Source organism: Schistocerca nitens, chromosome 1, assembly GCF_023898315.1.
Source record: "Schistocerca nitens isolate TAMUIC-IGC-003100 chromosome 1, iqSchNite1.1, whole genome shotgun sequence".
NCBI lineage: Eukaryota > Metazoa > Arthropoda > Insecta > Orthoptera > Acrididae > Schistocerca > Schistocerca nitens.
This window is the reverse complement of record NC_064614.1, coordinates 197,288,666-197,309,352: the sequence shown is the minus strand read 5'-3', so window position 1 is coordinate 197,309,352 and position 20,687 is coordinate 197,288,666. Positions and strand designations below refer to the sequence as shown.

General features: G+C 38.7%; 1 protein-coding gene across 4 annotated transcripts in view; it reads left to right on the top strand.

Annotated features, from left to right (window-relative positions):
- LOC126245442 (UDP-glycosyltransferase UGT5-like) overlaps positions 1-18,007 on the top strand; it is a 259,125-nt gene extending 241,118 nt beyond the window's left edge. The window contains exons 4-6 of one of the 4 annotated variants that reach the window (XM_049948318.1): positions 2,708-2,930; positions 4,492-4,711; positions 17,565-18,007. In XM_049948318.1, the coding sequence (XP_049804275.1) occupies positions 2,708-2,930; positions 4,492-4,711; positions 17,565-17,853 (732 nt within the window). In that variant the 3' untranslated portion in view covers positions 17,854-18,007. The remainder of the gene's footprint in view (positions 1-2,707; positions 2,931-4,491; positions 4,712-17,564) is intronic. The other 3 variants (XM_049948315.1, XM_049948316.1, XM_049948317.1) reach the window with 3 other exon arrangements.
- Positions 18,008-20,687: the final 2,680 nt, after the last annotated feature.

Here is a 20,687-nt window from a genome sequence, read left to right as displayed (position 1 = left end):
AATATTAGCTGTTCCAGTTTACCGCGTTGTATTCACCTGTTTCGACAATCTCCTGACAATGATCAGGGTAGTAAGTATTATATTCAAATGTTTTTATGTTATACTTTCTGACAAGTTCCGCAGCCACGAGAATCATCTCATTTTTTGGGTCTATGGAACGAAAACTGAATCTAATCTAATCTAATCTAAGGGCCTTGGCTTTCACCAAGAGACATATCACCATCACATTAACTTGGTTCCTGACAATAGGATTTGGGCAAGTCACAGTCCTGTGAAGGGTCAGCCAGTAAATGCTGTAGTTATGGATTTCAGTCTGAGCAGTAATGAGTTCTTTGTAGTGTATGGTATTTGCCAAATCACAGATGCACAAAAAGTAATGAGCCACAATCTTTTTTGCTCCTTTTATATGTTGCACACATCCATCATAAACTAATAGACAAACTCTGTGTGTCTGAACTGCTGGGCTACACCAAAGGGTGTAATTACCAGTCTCCAGGATGTCACAAGGCACTGCAGTTATTTGGTTGTACACTTTGTGGCAGTGTATGATACTTAAAACTTTTGGACCGGCTAATGCACATCTAAAATCTTGAATGTGTGGTGTAGGGTAACTGTCCAGGACTTTCCTGGCATTTAAAGCATGAAAAACACCACAGGGGTGCCATTAGGCACATTTCTTGAGAATGAGGTACGAAGGTGAAGACCATGGGCTCTCAAAATGATGAATTATCCCAGCTTGGACCATTTCTTCAAATATGGCCTCTGTTTCTGTCAGGTGCTCTAGGGCAATTATGTGTGTGTGTGGTATTGATATGATGCACATTTCTGTTCTGTGCTGGTGTCTGTAAACTGGTTAAAGCATTCTTTGCAGTTTATCATGGTGTTGTCTATTGTAATGACTCTGATCAGTGTGGGGAGGAATAAATACTGGTCAGATAAATACAGTCATACCACACACCAGTCATGAGAAAGGTGGAAGTAATTCTTCACATGCAGCAGTTCCATTGATACACTGTTTATTACACTGCAATTGGCTCTTTTTCACAATATAAACACACACTTTAGTACTTTGTTTATTCATATACTCCCAAACTGTTTCGTTATATCTTGGCACTCCAGCAACAATGACCATTTAGCACACTAGCCACTACTCTTCTTTCCTCAAAGAATATACAAGGGCAAAGATACCCAGTAAGGCATGCATATCGTACACTATTCTTTGTACTGTGCTGTAGGCCGAGCACTCCTTTGTACCAGTTACTGTGTTGTCGACGACTGTGGTCTGCAGTCATCCTCTCCTCTAAACCACCATTAATGCATAATGACCAAGGAAATCAGCACCTAATAAGGGCTCAATGGTGTTAACAAATACAAATGTCACTGTAAAGGGTGTGGCAAGACCTAAGTTGGTAGTCAGTACTTTGTGGTTGCATATTGTGACTGCTGAGTTTATTGCCTTCAGGCACAAATGTTTATCCGATTTATTGTCAGGTGCACACCACCGATGTCAAACATGAAGGTCATGTCTATACACCTGTCTGATATTTGTTGTTTGTTGCAGCACAGTGGGTTGTGCTGACGCCCATAGTGTTTGTGGAACTTCTGTAGACACTATACTGCTGCCGTTGATATGCTGTCTGTTGTGATGCAGTTTGTTTACTGTTGTGTGATGATGTTCCACTATTTAATTATCTTCCATCTGTAGCTGATGGCCCTCTAACCAGTTACAAAGACTTCCACATGACATTCATTCATCTATAGTGGCAGCCAGCAGAAGTTTCCCTCTTAAGTGCATATGTAGCTAATAACAGCATAGTTCATTTGCAGAAAGGTTGTTGTATTTTCTTGGAATAGCACTAGAATACTGACAGAATGAATTATCTCTTAGTACATTGTGTTTATTATGAATATTAGGTCTAGTTTCTAATCCAGTTTGCAATGCTCCACAGAATCTGCAGGTGCATCAGCAGAACCTGTAAATAAAGAGTAATTTATGGTCATAGGGACTCCTCACTGCGGGCCCAAATAGTGAATCTGGACAGCTCTCACAGTGGATCTGTGAAATAGTATCAACCATGGTGCAGGGTCATCCACAGCACCCCATGTCCTATAGAATCCATTCCACCTGAAAACTGACTTCGTGATTAATAAAATGAAATGATGATGTAACTGAATTGGAGGCTCGCCTGTGATCTCGTGATGATGACTTTGAATTTTATTGCTCCTTCTCTTTACAATTCAATACCAACCACTTTCCATACATGTACACAATCTGATTCAACATTCCTGGAGTAACTCAAATACACTGTGACTAGTATATTTACAACAGGTATACAATCTTTGTTCAACTACTGTCAGCCAATACAGGTAATTACCGCAATAATTCTTCTTCTATGTGTTTTCAGTGTAATCCAGGAAAATGGCATGATACATATTATTTGTGTCAGTGCTGTGTTAGACTTCGACTCTGGCTGTGATTTTCCATTTCCAGTTTTGTGTGCTGTCAAGTTTACATTTGAACGAATGAATGTACTCATTTCACTGTATGTGTTTTGTTAAACTTCATGAATCATAGGTTATTTATTGTATTAGTAATTATGAAACTTTATTTGCAAGGAAAATTAGGTGTTGTATCAAAAGAAAGAATATATAGTATTTGTCAGCCAGTAATAAAGGTTTTAGTAATGTTCTCTTTTTGATGTTGCAGGACCTTAAAACAATTATGGATAATTCAAAAGAAGGAGTTATATTCTTCAGTTTGGGATCAAATGTTCAAGCTTCTGAAATGCCAAATGACAAGTTCATTGCCTTTATGAAAGCTTTCTCAAAACTGAAGCAAGAAGTACTGTGGAAATGGGATCAAGATACTATGGTTGGGAAGCCAGATAATGTACATCTTGGGAAATGGTTTCCCCAAAATGATATTTTGGGTAATATACTTAATTTTTGGTCTGAGATTGCCTTATCCTGTCATCATTAAGCAATGAACTTAAATCATTTAAGCATAATGATTTTTTTGTTAGTTAATAGTTAGCATTGAAAGAAGATGTTTGGTATACCATAGACTCAATTTATATTTCTTGCCTCATTCTAGAATCCTGAACATTATCTGTGTCCTTATATTTACAATACCCAAATTTTATCTGTGCCTTGTCTTTGTAACATACACAAGGGTTTCTTCTCACTCCATTTACGTAACAAATTGATTAGGTATAATTTTTCTGTGTGAGCTATTACTGCTCTAATTTGATCAACAGTTGAATAAAAAGGAAGATTCACTCATTGAAACTACAACTGAAAGCTAGGTTAGTGTATGTATTTTTGTGTGTCTCATGACAGTACTAAAATATCACATTATGAAGATAAGTACTGGCCACCTGTTTTGTCTCATAATTTTATATTCACTTTATCAATGAGAATGATACACAAAGGGCTAAAGAACAGTTGTAGATATTATTCTCAAAACAAATCCTTCGAAGTTTTAGGTGTGTTTTCCTACAGTATGTGCAAGTTCAGACTTCTCAGCATTTTAAACAGCAACCACAGTGATAATTAATTTTGCTTTTATTGATGTGTGCTTCGTGCCTGCTGTTTGTCTGATTGCTGACTGGACATGTTCCCAACTAATAGAACTTTAATAAATTTTGAGCCATATAAATGTTTTATAAGCGATCTCTTTCGTTGACAGAATTCACCTACCCAATATTTATTAATAAATCACTGCTTGTCCTGCACTTGATCTAAACTGAGAATTTGTTGTCTTCATGTCAGATTCTAATACATTAGTGTGACATGACTGAGTCCAGTTGCAATTAATTAATTCTACATCCAAAGATTACTACTTTTTAATATTTTGTGAAGTTCAAAACCTTTCTTTGGTTTGTCAAAAACTGTTTACCTTTTCACATGGTTGGTTTTAGCCCAGATCTAACTGATTGTTGCTACGATATTGACTGAATATCACTTGTTAAGGATATAAAATCATCCAAAAAAAGTCTGTACACATAATAAATACCCTATTCTATCAGTTACCAATGGTACAGACAGTAATAGCACTGTTATAGTTTCCTGGGGCAGACCTGATTTTACTCCTGTGGCTGTAGAGGGCTGTCCATCCAAGATTTCTTGCTGCATTCTGCCTCTCAAGAATTTTTCTATCTAGTTACAAAGCTTGCTAGATATCATGTAGCAAAGTAATTTGTTTAACATTTGTCAGCTTACAGCTTTATATGGGTCTTGCGATCAAGTTTACCTGGCTCCTTCTGCCCATTTCCCTTAGAATACCATGTTTATAGAAAGAACGATTTAGGTTTTGAAATATGTCCTAGTTACTATTGGGGAGGCCACCTTGTTACGCGAGTATCACTATGTTTGAACTCGTATGTCTTTTTAACCCCCCCCCCTTCCCCACCCCTCTCTCTCTGTCTGTGTGTGTGCTTTCTAAGATATATGTGGGAAAAAGTGTCAATAATGTTATTTTATTTTGTACAGGACATAAAAATGTTGTGTTATTTATATCACATGGTGGCTTACTGAGTCTTCAAGAAGCTGTCTACCATGGAGTTCCAGTTGTAGGAATACCACTATTTGGTGATCAGAAAGTGAATTTGATTCGAGCTGAGGCCAAAGGATATGCAGTTAAATTACTATTCCCCAATGTAACAGAAGAGTCATTACTGTGGGCAATCAATGAAGTTTTAACTCAGCAAAAGTAAGTTAATTCATTCATTTCTATTAGCATGTCCATCATTACCATTCTGTTCAGTGCTACGCTAGGGCAGTTTATTTAGTTATTTTTGGGGGAAGTAAATATTCACCTGAAGTGATACAGTTATTTAGATCATCAAAGATTTCACAATTGGAAAGTAAGCACTTTTTTAATAATGATATTTATATTATAAATAATGACTTTTAGCGTTTGATCCCTGACCAGTCTAAGAATTTGTTCTGTAAGATAAATCATTTATTCTTCTGGGTATGGTTTCTATGGGTGAAAAAACGCCAAGTTACATTGTGACTTAGCTTTCATGTTACAAGTACCCCAGGTTGAAGGTGAAGGCTTATAAACCCCAGTAGGACCAGGCATAGAAAAGCACTTTGTTATTGAAATGAACCTTTGGGTGAATGACTAATTTTACAGTTTTATTCCTATTTTTGTACAATTGCAGGCACTGAGACCTAAACTTAAGTGGAAACTGGATAACAATAAAATTAGTGAACTGAAATGCATTTTCGGGGTTATTGTCAATAGTTTTTTTTTTTTTTTATGAAAGATTTGCTTAAGATGTGAGGTCATGCTGAAAAGTAATGCCTCTGATGATTTTTTAGTGTGATAACTCTTAAAGATTTTTAAATAAAACAAATGTTATTAACATTCTACATCTTTATTTTTCACATCTAGCTATTTGCAGCCCTCTGCTAGTAGAGGACCCCGAATTATAGCATGTACAGGGTGACAGTTATAGAACTACCTGAAATAAAATTGTCATAACTGCTGAATGGTTTGCGTTAGGGCATTCAGATTGCATGGTTGGCTGTGGGTATGATGGGAATTAGTCTGCACTGTGTGGTTTGGTTTAGTGACGAAGCCCACTTTCATCTGGATGGGTTCCTCAATAAGCAAAATTGGCACATATGGGGGAATGAGAATCACCCTCAATGGGTGACTGTGTGGTGTGCAGTGTCCAGTTATGGAATAATTAATGTGCTATTCCTTGATGGTGTGGTGACTACCGAACAGTACATGATAGAGCACTTGCCCGTGGAAGGCAGAGGTCCCGAGTTTGGGTCTCAGTCCAGCACATGGTTTTAATCTGCCAGGAAGTTTCAGTACATGAAGATTTTGGAAGATGATTTCATCCCCATTATCCAAACTGACCCTGATTTTGACAAGATGTGGTTCATGCAAGATGGTTCTTGACCACATTGAAGCAGGAGAGTGTTTGATGTCCTGAAGGAGCATTTTGGGGACTGCATTCTGGCTCTGGGGTATGCAGAGGCCATTGGTATGGGCGTTGATTGGCCACCATATTCTCCAGACCTGAACACATGCCTCTTTTGTGGGGCTATATTAAAGACAAGGTATACAGCAATAACCTCAACACCATTACTAAGCTGAAAATAGCCATTCAGGAGGTCTTCGACAGCATCGATATTCCGACACTTCAGCGGGTCATGCAGAACTTTGCTATTCATCTGTGTCACAACATCACCAATAATGGCAGGCATATTGACCATGCCACAACCTAAGTCCAAAAATGTGTAGTGATGTTTACATGTTGAATAAAGTGTGTGCGTAATATAGTTTTTAGCTAATTTTTTTTTTCCATATAGTTCGATAAATGTCACCCTGTACATGGCGGTGTAACTTCATTGTATTGGTGGATGAGAAACAGTGTGTTGTAATCAAGTTTTGAATGTGAAGAGTTCATCCACATATGAAACATCACCTCCTTCAGCATGACAGCACCAGACCACACATGAGCATTGCAACATCTCCAATAATCCAACACCTTAGGTTCACTAGCATCAGTCACACTCCATACAGCCCTGACTTGGCCCCATCCGATTTTCTTCTGTTTCCATAAATTAAAAAACACCTTCGAGGACATCACTTTGATAGTGATGAAGCGGTGCAAGCAGAGATGAGGTTGTGGCTCTGTCAACAGAGCCACAGTTTCTACAGTTATGGTATCAACAAACCGGTTTCTCCTTTGGCAAAATGTGTTCATTGCCAGAGTGGCTGTTTTGGGAACAATTCACAAGGATACAGAATGTGTCTAATTGTACATACAATAAAAGATACTATGGAAATAAAGTATAAAGTTAAAAATATTAACCCAATTAACAGAAAGTTGTGTAACACTGAGAGAGAATTAGTAAATACACAGGAATCAAATTTTAGCTAAGTATTAAAATCAATAAATAAATGCAGTAACACCAAAACAGGATTTTTGAATGTCTGTGATAATGCTCAAATAGGTATTTAAAACTGTTTAGTTTTAAGTTTAGTGATGGTATTCGTTTTCTCTCTAAAATCCATTGACCATATAAAAAGATTTCTGTAATAGGTACTATTTCAGAATTTGTTTAAATTTTGGCAGTTGTTTGTGAAGGCATTTGATATGCATTGGGGGTACATTAAACAGCTTAATGATGGAGTAATAAACTCCTTTTTGAAGCCAATTTAGACTTTTCAGTTCAGTGTACAAACTACTTTGGTTCTAGAATGAGATTTTCACTCTGCAGCGGAGTGTGCACTGATATGAAACTTCCTGGCAGGTTGAAACTGTGTGCCGGATCGAGACTCGAACTCCGGACCTTTGACTTTCGTGGGCAACTTCTCTACCATCTGAGCTACCCGAGTACGACTCACGCCCCGTCCTCACAGCTTTACTTCCACCAGTACTTCGTCTCCTGCTTCCCAAACTTCACAGAAGCTCTACTGTGAACCTCGTAGAACTAGAACTCCTGGAAGAAAGGATATTGCGGAGACATGGCTTAGCCACAGCCTAGGGAATGTTTCCAGGATGAGATGTTCACTCTGCAGTGGAGTGTGTGCTGATATGAAACTTCCTGGCAGATTAAAACTGTGTGCCGGACCGAGACTTGAACTCAGGAACTTTGCCTTTCGCAGGCAAGTGCTCTACCAACTGAGCTACCCAAGCACGACTCACGCCCCTTCCTCACAGCTTTACTTCTGCCAGTACCTTGTCTCCTACTTTCTAAACTTCACAGAAGCTCTCCTGCTAGCCTTTCTTCCAGGAGTGCTAGTTCTGCAAGGTTCGCAGGAAAGCTTCTGTGAAGTTTGGAAAGTAGGAGACAAGGTACTGGCGGAAGTGAAGCTGTGAGGATGGGGTGTGAGTCTTGCTTGGGTAGCTCAGATGGTAGAGCACTTTCCTGCGAAAAGCAAAGGTCCTGAGTTCGAGTCTCAGTCCGGCACACAGTTTTAATCTGCCAGGAAGTTACTTTGGGTCTTGTGTTGTAGTCATGATATCCACTGTTATTTTTTACAGAGAAAGGTTATTAGAGACAAATGACAATGAGGAAAACTTATGCTTTGAGAAGATGGTAGGGATCCTCCTCTTTTGAAACATGTACTTGCAAACATGTCTTTGATGGACAAGACTAATTATTCTGATAACTTATTTTTGTGCAGTGATTTTTTTTTTTTTTTTTTTTTTTTTTCTTCCCCTTCAGGATGTTGGTTCCCCCAGAATATAACAGCATGTGACATTAATGAATGAAAGTGACTATTTCAGCCACAGATGTAATAACTTGTAGAGCAAATATTGCTGAGCTACGTCTCTTAAAAAGATGAAGAATGTGGGTTGACCAATTACATTTGCTGTCCACATATTCACCCAGGAAGTTTGTATCCTCAGCTGTTTGTTTTGGTTGATCTCTACACTTTATGTTAATTACTTCAAGATTTATTTGTGGTGTATGAAACTGTTGTAACGTCAAGTTGAACACATATATTTCAAAGACGACACAATACATGTAAGTCACAGAGCAAGTAGACAAAGTAAGACATGTGTACACGGTAACCGTCAAATCAGCACTGAGTCCAAGTCTAGCGGCCGCTGGCTGGCTGGCCGCTTAGGTGGCGCGGCTGCTGCATCGCTGGCAGACAGCACCACATGTAGAGGATGCGCGTAACTGCGCGGCGACACTTCGAAAGATCGGCGAGTTACAACGGAAACCTCAAATAATGGGTTATATCTGTATTGAGTGAGAGGCCATTTGAGGAAAACCAATTTAAAAATCCAGTGAAATCTTTGTTCATAGTTTGTACAAGATTGTTGCCAGAGAATTCATTAATGAGAATTGTAGTGTCATCTGCAGAATGAGTAAATGTATCTTCGTATTGGAACAAAGAGGGAGGTCATTAATGAAAATTAGAAATAGCAGTGGAACTAAAACAGCCTTGTGGCTCTCCACATTTTAAGGTTCACCACTCGGATGTGGCAGGTTCTCTGGATGAGCCATTCAGCATTACAGTCTGCTTTTGGTCCTTAAGGTATGACTGAAGCCACAAACCAACAGCACCACCTAAACCATAATATTCTGCCTTTTTCAAAAGAATTTGATGGTTTACACACTCAAATGCCTTTGAGAGATCACAGAAAATACCTGCAGGAGACATTGTTTTGTTAATGAATTCCAGATCTTGATTGTGAGAAGAGAATATTGCTTGTTCAGTAAAAAAAAAAAAAAAAAAAAAAAAAGAAAAAAAAAAAAAAAAAAGAAACACAGCAAAAGTTCTAAACTGACTATTGATGAGGATATTATGGCAGTTGAGATGATCAACAATCAATCTGTGCATAAGTTTTTCAAGAATTTTTGAAAAGACAGTTAAAAGGGAGGTTGGATAGTAGATTGTAACATCATTTTTATCACCTTTTAAGAGTGATACCACTGCAGCCAGTTTTAGTCTATCAGGGACAACTCCTTCTTGGAGAGATGTGTTGAATTTGTTGCTTAAGACTGGACTTAAATAACTATGAAAATAATCAATTTTTGACAATATAATGTAATCAGATGGATAAAAATCTACTCGATAGTATAACCTTCATTTATGTGTGTGTTTTCATGTCACTGCTTGGTGAGTAGATTTTTATCTATCCTATTACATTATAATGATATGATATAATAGAGGGAAACATTCCACGTGGGAAAAATGTATCTAAAAACAAAGATTCTGTAACTTACCAAATGAAAGCGTTAGTGCGTTGATAGAAACAATAACACACACACACACACACACACACACACACACACACACACACACACACACACACATTCACACATTTCAAGCTTTCACAACCCACGGTTGCTTCATCAGGAAATGGGGAAGGAGAGGGAAAGACGAAAGGATGTGGGTTTTAAGGGAGAGGGTATGGAGTCATTCCAATCCCGGGAGCGGAAAGACTTACCTTTCCGCTCCCGGGATTGGAATGACTCCTTACCCTTCCCTTAAAACCCACATCCTTTCGTCTTTCCCTCCCCTTCCCTCTTTCCTGATGAAGCAACCGTGGGTTGCGAAAGCTTGAAATTTGTGTGTGTTTGTGTTTGTTATTGTTTCTATCAATGTACCAATGCTTTTGTTTGGTAAGTTACAGAATCTTTGTTTTTAGATACCTATTACATTATAAGACTGAACCTTTTATTTTTTAATGACTTAGTTATCCTTTTACTCTCATTTAATGTAATAAAAGGTAAGGATATCTGTGGGGTTCTGATGCTGATAACTTTCTGTAAAGAGACAGTACTTTGTCCACAGGTCCTTTACAGCCTGCCTTTCCTTCTGCTGTTAAAAAATGTTTGTTCAATATTTCTGCAACCATTTCAACTTTCTTTGTAATATCATCACCTTGTTTACTTTCTATCTGTGTCACGTTTCCTGTTTTTCTTCCAGTTTCCTTCTTCATTGCGTCTCAAATTGTTTTTATATTATTTTTTTATTTATCAATTTCAGTTTTTATTCACATACTCTTAGATTTATTTATTACATTCTTTAGAGTGCTATAGTGCTGCTGTTTCTTTCAGTCATACAAGTTGTGAAAGAACTATATAGTACAGTATCCTCTTTGTTCTGTAGGATGTTTTTATTCCTGCAGTGAGCCATGTCTTCTCGTCAGTGATTACATAGTAGTTTCTAAATTTTTTTTTTTTAATGTTAACTTCAGAGAGAGAAATGAGTTCATTTTAAAATGTATTATGCTTTTTATTTACATCTGTTTCACTGTAAACTGGACTCCAGTCTATCTGTTGCAGGCTGTTGTTAAAATTTTTTAAGGTTCTCAAAATTTATCATCCTAAAATATTTCCAAGAATGCTCAGAACTGTTGCACAGATTGAGGTCAGTGAGTGTAAGTAATTGGTCATTTACAATTGGACCTACACTGATACTGTTGACTCTTTACTTACCGGTAAATGTACTGTCAATCAAACTTTGACATTTATTAGTAACCCTAACTGGAAAATCTACCAGTGGCATCAGGCTAAGAGATTCAACTAAATGTTCTAAATCCACTTTTCTATTGCTCTCATTTGGAAAACATACATTAAAATCACCTGTAATTATTGTTAGTTGTAAGTTAGAAAGATCTGCTAATGATATTTTCATGGTTATTAATAAATGGTTTAAAGCCAACTCACTGACATTAAACTTCGAAAGGACTCACTATATGCAATTTAGAACCTGTAAGAGGTTTCCACCCAGCATATGCATAAAGTATGAAGAAGAGCAGATAGAAGAGGTTGACAGTCTTAAATTCCTGGGATTACAACTTGATAATAAATTCAGTTGGGAGGAGCACACCACAGAACTGCATAAACGCCTTAACAAATCTGTATTTGCAATGAAAGTGTTAGCTGACATAGGCAACATAAAAATGAAAAAGCTTGCGTACTTTGCCTACTTTCATTCCATAATGTCATAACGTATAATATTTTGGGGTAACTCTTCAAGTCAAACAAAAGTTTTCAGAGTCCAAAAGCGTGTAATACGTATTATTTGTGGAGTAAATTCACGGACGTCCTGTAGAAACCTCTTCAAAGAATTGGGTACACTAACTACTGCCTCTCAGTATATTTACTCCTTACTGAAATTTGTCCTAAATAATATATATCTTTTTTCCAAATATACAGCTCAGTTCATACATACAATACCAGGGACAAAAATGATCTGCACAAGGACTTAAAAGCACTTACTTTAGTTCAAAAAGGGGTCCACTACTCAGTAACACTCACCTTCAATAATTTGCCAGCAAACATTAAAAATTTAGTTACAAACAAAGATTAGTTTAAAAGGAGCCTGAAAGACTTACTAGTGGCCAACTCTTTCTACTCCATTGACAATTTTTTTAATAGACTTACTAGTGGCCAACTCCTCCTTCTCCATTGACAAATTTTTTAATAGAAACAAATGATGTATTGTATATATTCATACTATTAGTATTGTTACTTCAGCTTAAAAAAAAATTTTTTAAATTTTTAAAAAAATTGGCATGTTCCACATCCACAAGAATCTCCTCAGCACGGATCTATGGAACGAAAAACTAATCTAATCTAATCTGAATTCTTGGACTTTGAACACACCTGGGATAAAAGAGAATCTAGTTGCCTCAGACACACATTGTAGGAGTTCTCTAAAGTGCTACACTGCAACTGACAAATCATTTATAATAATTTCTATTCCACATATTTCAATATTCTGTTTCATACAGTGACCCTTTAATTCAAATGCTCTGTAAGATATGTTATTTTTACGTAAATTACAGCATCATCTTTCTCCAAGATAGTTCTAGAGTAATTTGTTGCCAGACGTAACCTCTAAATTGCAACATTTCAACATCTCCCTTAGGGTGTTCACTAAAACATAATATAGTAGCATCTTTTATCTCCAGTGATCCTCTAAGAAAACAGAAATTTCGTTTAGTTTACTTGCTAGTCCCCTTATATGTTGACGAAAAACTGTCATTGCTTTGCTGTTAGTTGAAAATGCTTTCTTTTGCCTAAAAAAGTAACTGAGGGCCTTGAGGCAATAGGCTCATTGTTAACTGTTTCGTGTATATTTTCAGCTTGACATGAAGAATAAAGATGTAGAATGTTAATAACATTTATTTTATTTAAAAAGTTTTAAGAGTGTTCTCATAAAAAATTCAGAGGCATTACTTTTCAGTGTGCTGTTGTATTAAGTGGTGGTGGTGGTTAGTGTTTAACGTCCCGTCGACAACGAGGTCATTGGAGACGGAGTGCTAGCTCGGGTTTGGGAAGGATTGGGAAGGAAATCGGCCGTGCCCTTTCAAAGGAACCATCCCGGCATTTGCCTGAAACGATTTAGGGAAATCACGGAAAACCGAAATCAGGATGGCCGGAGACGGGATTGAACCGTCGTCCTCCCGAATGCGAGTCCAGTGTGCTAACCACTGCGCCACCTCGCTCGGTGTTGTATTAAGTACTAAGAGTCATAAATTTTTCTTCTTCTACAGCAAAGAATGTGGAAAGGGAGGGAAGAACAACTACTAATAGAATAATAAAAATAGGTTTCTAAGAGTTTATGAAGAGTCACCCATGTAAATTTTTTTGACACATTTGCTGGTAATGTCTCTCTTCAGCAATTATAGATATTAATATAATTGAGCAGCAGCTGACTTGGAGCAGCCAATGATGCAGTAATGAGATGATTTTCCTCGATCACTCAAGTTACTAGCAGTCAGAATATAAGCAAATTGTACTTATGAGAGAAAACATCATTGTCCAGAGTAAATAGATACAAACACACAGAGAATTACACTTACGTTCACACAAAAAAAAAAAAAAAAAAAAAAAAAAAAAAGCAATGAATGACTAGAGATTGGATGCTCATATTCATAGGATATGTACGTTAGTATGGTACGCCAGTATGTTCCGGAGAAATGAGTAGCATTTAAGTCACCTTGGTTCAGTGCTTGTCCTGTTGCATAATAGGCACAGGGTCCACCATGGAATATGTGTGATGGCATCGTGTGTAAGGTGCAAATACCATCCTGCGGTATAGCCAGTCGTGCTGCATTCAACTGGTTCCAAAGTTCATCTGTGATGGTTGGCATTGGGTCACAGTGCTGCAGCTGTTGTTTCACCATATCCCACAAATTTTTGATTGACAATAAGTCTGTTGATCTGACGTCATACAGAAAGCATATGGCTCTGGAAATGCACCAGCTAGGATCTGTGCTTGTACCCAATGGCACCCCACACCATAAGGCATTGAGTTGGCACTGTACGTCTTGTGCAAATGCTGTCACTGTGATGTCACTTCTCCTGTCTGCGGAAACCAAAATGTGGTCATAATTTCAAATAAACAAGAACACCACCTGGTGCCATTCTTGTCCCCAGTGACATCGTTCCATACACCAGTGCCGTCTAGCATGTTTCTACACATTTGTCAAAGATAGGTAGAGAACTGGACGACACGAATGTAATCTGTGGCATATTAAAGAGTGACATTCACCCCTGGTAGTGTATGATGTGTTACAATGTACCACCATACCAAATTCAGGAATTGTTCTGGACCACTCTAGAACATCCTCTCTACAGTCTGCACTTATCGACCTGTGATTTTCATGTGTTTGGGTGAATAAAGGAAGCAGACAGAGGACACAGGTTTTATGAGGATGGCACTGTCGAAGTGTTCTTGTGCAACTGGCTGCTGTAATAGCCACATTCATTTTATGAAAATTTCATCAAGAAACTACCTATCCACTGGAAAAACTGTGTCTCCTTTTCACGAGACTACATAGAAAATAAGTTTGTTTGTACATGTTTTCCTGAAGCTTAAAAAAACTTATAAAAACATTTCTGGTTCCTATGTGAGTAACTATCATAGTCTGACTTCTTTTGTTTTCAGTCACTTCTTTACAATAAAATGAAAATACTTTCAATAAAATACTGCTAAAATTCTTACATAACAGAACTTAAAACATAAATGGTCTGTGTAGCATATGTTTTTAATAAGTTTTGACCTTTATCTGAAATCTTGAATCTGGTTGCAATTTTTAAGTTTTGTTTTAAATTAATTAAAAAATTTACAAACTCATAGAATGGAAAATTGTACAACTGATTTTAAATAAAAAATTGAAAATTGTCTCATTGTAAACTACTTTGTTGTATTGCAGCATATGAAATATTGGTTACTATGTTGTTGAATATGTATTATTTCCATAGCTGTGTAGAGGAAAGTTATAATAAATTTCTATATCTGAACTACTTGTTGCACATAGAAGGAAGAGGCACAAAGGAAAATGACTGGAGAGGTTTAGGGAAAGGGGTACAGTTCAGAAAAATCACCCAGAACCCCAGTTCAGGGGAGACTTACCAGATGGGCTGAGAAGGAAAGACAGATTGTTGGGAACTGCACTGGATAAGATTTGAAAACCTAACAGCTTAATTGTGGAAAACACAGTAACATGCAAGACAGAGATTACTAATAAAACACTGTGCATGAGTTAATAGGAGTGAATAGCTAAGTGCATTGTATATAACAGAGGTGGGAGGATGGATGGCGAAAAATAGACAGGTCAGAAAATGAAAGGCGTACAAAACTAAAATGGAATGAAGAAAGGAGTAGTTACTGTGAAGAAATGCTGAGATGGAAGGAATTACTGTAAATTAAGGCCAAGTGAGTGGCAAGAACCAAGGTCATATTGTAGTGCTAGTTCCCACCTGCGAAGTTCTGAGAAACTGGTGTCTGGGGGAAGAATAGGTCGTGACTGTCATGTTGTACAGTATGCTCTGCAACAGGATAACATGTTACGCTATTGCAGAGCATGGTGTACAACATGACAGTCATGAAGTCGGTGCCTGTTTCACCATACACACCATGTGGAGTCTTCCCCCAGACACGTTTCTCAGAACTCCGCAGGTGGGAACTAGCACTACAACATATTCTTCGTTCTCACCACCCACTTGGCCTTAATTATCTCAGTTCCATCCATCTCAGCATTTCTTCACGGTAACTACTCCTTTCTTCACTCCATTTTAGCTTCGTACACTTTTCATTTTCTGACCTTTTTTTTGCCGTCTCCCCCCCCCCCCCCCCCCCGTCATGTCTGTTACATACAATTTATTTCGCTTTCCACTCTTATTTACTCATGTATGATGTTTTAGTAGTAATCTCTATCTTGAATCTTATCCTGTCTTCCACGTTTAAGCTCTCAGGTTTTCAAATCTCGTCTGGTGCAGTCCCCAATTATCAGTCTTTCCTTCTCAGCCCATCTGGTAAGTCTCCCTTGACCCAAGGTTCTGGGTGACTTTTCTGAACTGTACCCCTTTCCCTAAACCCCTCTAGTCCTTTCCCTTCAACCCTCTTCCTTCCCCTTCAACTCTTCTACCAGAAGAAATAGCCACTGGCTCCAAAAGCTTGTAAAAGTTAAACCCTTTTGTGTGAGTTCCCCTGGTGCCGCTTGGTGAGTAGATTTTTTAGCTATCCATTTACACAATATTGTCAATAATTGATTATTATTGTTGTTATTGTACACAGTTACTCAGAATGTCTTTCAGTTCACTTTTGTATGTGCAAAATTAATTGTACTTCTGCAGAACTATTTTTATAAAGGGGGAGGAAGTGAGGCTTATTCCATACTGATTTGTGCTACCTGTATTAAGTGTTCTGTGATAAGGAGCATGAGTGCTCTCGTCATTGAATCACCCCTCTGAAAATTGGAGAAAAGTGGGTACATAGGGCTCTTATAGAAGTACTTAGCATGAAGATTTCAGTCTTCACCTGTGTTTCTGCAAGTAAAGAACGATTGCACAGAATGACTTGAATTGTAGTGGAAATTGAGCTTTTTGTCACTTCTGTGCAGTGTGTCAGTTCTAAGCAGTATTGGGTAGATTATCATACTGAAAGCACAAACTGCACCAGCAACAAAGCTGAGAGAACCCTCTGCACTGTTATATATTTGGCTATACGACAGTGTATCTGTGGATTTCCAGCAGCATGTCTGTATGAGAATTATTTGGTATTGACTATTTTTGTGGCCAGTTGAAAGCACTTAAGTGTCCAATATGAATGCCACAAAAATATAACCTAGGAATTCTCTTGTGTAAAAGAAGTAGGTGCTTACATGTTAAAAAAAGTGAGTGAGAAATGATTTTATTAAGTTGTCACAAGTGATCAGCATTATCTTTTGAATCCGTCACACAAACACAACAGCCTTAAAACATAAGAAATGTAGAGAAATTACTGGCTGTGTGAGCCAGAGGTGATTACATTTGTAGTCAGTGTCACTTCATACAGTTAAAACCATGGGCTTGGCCTTGATGATGATGATGATGATGAAGGCAATCTGACAATGTTCATTCTCCTTGGAGCTTCCACAAATGGATATGTATGTCATGCTGTTACACACAAATCTGGGGCTCTTTGGGACAGCACCTGTGGTCACCATACTGACAGTCTGGCGTGCTCCATGTATCATCGCACTGTCCTTGTGAACACTTGTCTTGCTGGAAAAAAGTCCATTCACTAACTGAAGGTATGTGACATGACTGTTTGATCCTGCACAGCTGAGCAAACAATGTACTTGTCGTCTTGGGTGCAGTCACATGGGAACATTGCATGGTGTTGAGTATGGCCCTCCTGAACCCATCTATTCCATATGACAATCAATGAATCTTGACCAACATGAGCAGTAACACAGGTGAATGATAAACCACTATCTAGCCACTGTTGAATTGTAGCATGTGCTCATCAACATTTCTCATTCTTACATGAGGCGTAACACAATCTCCACATAAACAACATTAAAATGTGATTTCTGAATTAAATGCCTGCTGCATAATCTTTCCTTGTATATGGAATGTACACGCCATTTCTCCTACCTACTTTACATGGCTTTGTTGAAATGTTAATCATTTGTATGTAGTGCAGTTCATCCCAATCTGTTGCTTCTTTCTTTCAGCCTTCATGGTGTTGAAATTTCAGTGGCTAGACACGTGCATTACCCTTTCGGTACAAAGGCCAGTGTGTCTCAAGATGTGAACTTCATGCAGCTTGAACTTTTATGACGTTTCAGGTACCGGCAGCGTGCAGCAGAGCTGTCACAACTGTTCCGTGACCAGCCCCAGCAGCCTCTGGAGCGCGCCATCTTCTGGACTGCGTACGTGTTGCGGCACGGTGGTGCAACACACTTGCGCAGTGCAGCAGTGGACCTCTACTGGTGGCAGCTGGCATTGCTTGATGTTGCAGCAGCCGTTGCAGTCTGCACACTGGTACCAGTGTTGCTCTGCCTCTTTGTGGTTCGCAGGTGCCGCCGAAGGCATGCTACACCAGAAGTCCGTGCCGAGTCAAAGAAAAAACGGTGATGATGTCAACACTTTGAGACCACAAGGCACTGCATACTGAGTTCAGTGGGATAGATCAGTTGCATGCCACATGACCTGACTTTCCCTTCACTGCAGTTGTGTAAATATAATCAAAAGATATTGTCCGTATGCCTCACCATGCTAAGTTAGCAATTTTGTGACAGTGTTACGGGCTGAGGATGGATTGGTAAGCTGAATGTAAAACATAGTAAATATTTTTATCAAAAAGTACCCTTTTTCATTATCTCCATCAATATGCACTTCAAAAGATGTCTTTTGTGAACATTAATAAAAGGTTCATAGCCAGTTTGTTGTCACTAACTTTGAACAGATGCACTACATGTAGTTGAGAGCTTGTGAAAGGTTTCCTCTCGGGATATGTCTAACATACAGCTAAAATGGTTGATGGTGATAGTCCTGGGTTTACAACCTGATAATAAATTCAGTTGGAAGGAGCATAACACCAGACTGGTGAAGCATCTACACAAATTTTTATTTGCAATGTGGATGTTGTCGGGCAAAGTGATATAAAAATAAAAAGAAGCCAGCATACTTTGCTTACTTTAACAAAATCAGAAATGCCACCATTTTTGATCTTTAGAGTGTAAAAGGAGGCCTCTGTGACTGTGGATAGTATTAATATGTCTTCCTCCAACGTGCTAGACGTCTCGCAGCTATTATGGAGGGAGACCAACTGATGAAAGCTTTGGTCTGTAGTTACTACTAGAGAAGATACTATCATCACACCTTAGCAAAGGATCTGGCAGAGAACCCAAGATACTTCTGGCTGTATGTAAAATTACTAAGTGGATCTAAGGCTTCCATTCAGTCCCTTGTTGACCAGTCTGATGTGGCAGCTGAAGTTAGCAAAATGAATGCCAAAGTTTTAAATTTCATGTTCAAGAAATTGTTCACGCATGAGAACCCTACAAATATACCATCATTTGACCATCGGACAGACTCGTATATGGACGACATAGAAATAAGCATACCTGGCATAGAGAAGCAACTTAAAGATTTGAAATCAAATAACTCACCAGGTCTGGATGGAATCCCAGTTCGATTTTACATAGAGTGCTCAACGGCATTGGCCCCGTACCTAGCTTGCATTTATCGTGAATCTCTCACTCAGCACAAAGTCCCAAGTGACTGGGAAAAAGTGCAGGTGACTCCAATGCATAAAAAAGGTAAAAAAATGGACCCACGAAACTACAGACCAATAACCTGAACTTTTGTTTGCTGCAGAATCCTTGAACACATTCTCAGTTCGAATATAATGAACTTTCTAGAGACTAAGCAGCTTATATCTATGAATCAGCATGGTTTTAGAAAGTATCACTTGTGTGACACTCAGCTTGCCCTTTTCTCACGTGATACATTGAGAACTACAGATCAAGGGCAACAGACAGATTACATACTTCTAGATCTCCAGAAAGTGTCTGACATGGTGCCTCATTGCAGGCTATTAACGAATGTATGAGCACATAGAATAAGTTCACAGATACGGGAGTGGCTCAAAGACTTCTTAAATAATAGAAGCCAGTATGCTGCCCTCAATGTGAGTATTCATCAGAGACAACGGTATCATCAGGAGTGCCCCAAGGAAGTGTAATAGGGCCACTGTTGTTCTCTCTCTATATATATAAATGATTTGGCAGGCAGGGTGGGCAGCAGTCTGTGGTTGTTTTCTGATGCCGTGATGCCAGTAATGTGTCAAAGTGGAGTGACTGTAGGAAAATACAAGACGACTTAGACAAAATTTAAAGTTGGTGTGATGAATGACAGCTAGCTCTAAATGTGGAAAAAATGTAAGTTAATGCGGATGAGTAGGAAGAACAAACCTGTAATGTTCAGATACAGTATTCCTACTGTCCAGCTTGACACAGTCAAGTCATTTAAATATCTGGGCGTAATGTTGCAAAGCGATATGAGGTGGAATGAGCATGTGAAAACTGTGGTAGGGAAGGCAAATGGTCGACTTTGGTTTTTTAGGAGAATTTTAGGAATGAGTGGTTCATCTGTAAAGGAGAGTGCATAAGGGATGGTGGTGTGACCTACTCTTGAGTACTGCTCAAGTGTTTGGGATCTGTACCAGGTCGGATTGAAGGAAGACATGAAAGCAGCTCAGAAGAGGGCTCCTAGATTTGTTACCGGTAGGTTAAAACAAAACTTAAGTGTTATGGAGATGCTTCTGGAACTCAAATGGGAATCTCTGGAGGGAAGGCGGCATTATTTTTGGGAAACACTATTGAGAAAATGTAGAAAACTGTCATTTGAGGCTGACTGCCAAACAATTCTGCTCCTGCCAACAAATTGTTTACTTCAAGGGCAGTTCCGAGCCAGATGCCCTGTAGCGTGCATTCTACTGACCGACACCATTGCTATTTGCAACTTGAATGGTGTCGAGCAAAAGCTCTTTACAGGGGAGTGTGGAGGTTTGGTGTGTTGTTTGATAAACCTGGTTCTGCCTCATTGCCAGTGATGGCCGTGTGGCGGTTAGGAGGAGATCAGTGCTGGACACAGTGGTCCTACACCTGGAGTTATGGTGTGAGATGCTATATCGAGCAATAGCAAGAGGACTCTCGTGGTTGTCTCATGCACCCTGACTGCAAATTTATACGTCAGTCTGGGGATTCGACCAGGTGTGCTGCCATTCATGAACAGCATTCCAGGGGCTGTTTTCCAGCAGGATAACGCTCACACACGCATTGCTGTTGCAACCCAACATGCTCTACAGAGTGTCGACATATTGCCTTGACTTGTTCGATCACGAGATCTGTCTCCAATCGAGAACATATGAGACATCATTAGACGACAATTGCAGCGTCATCCAC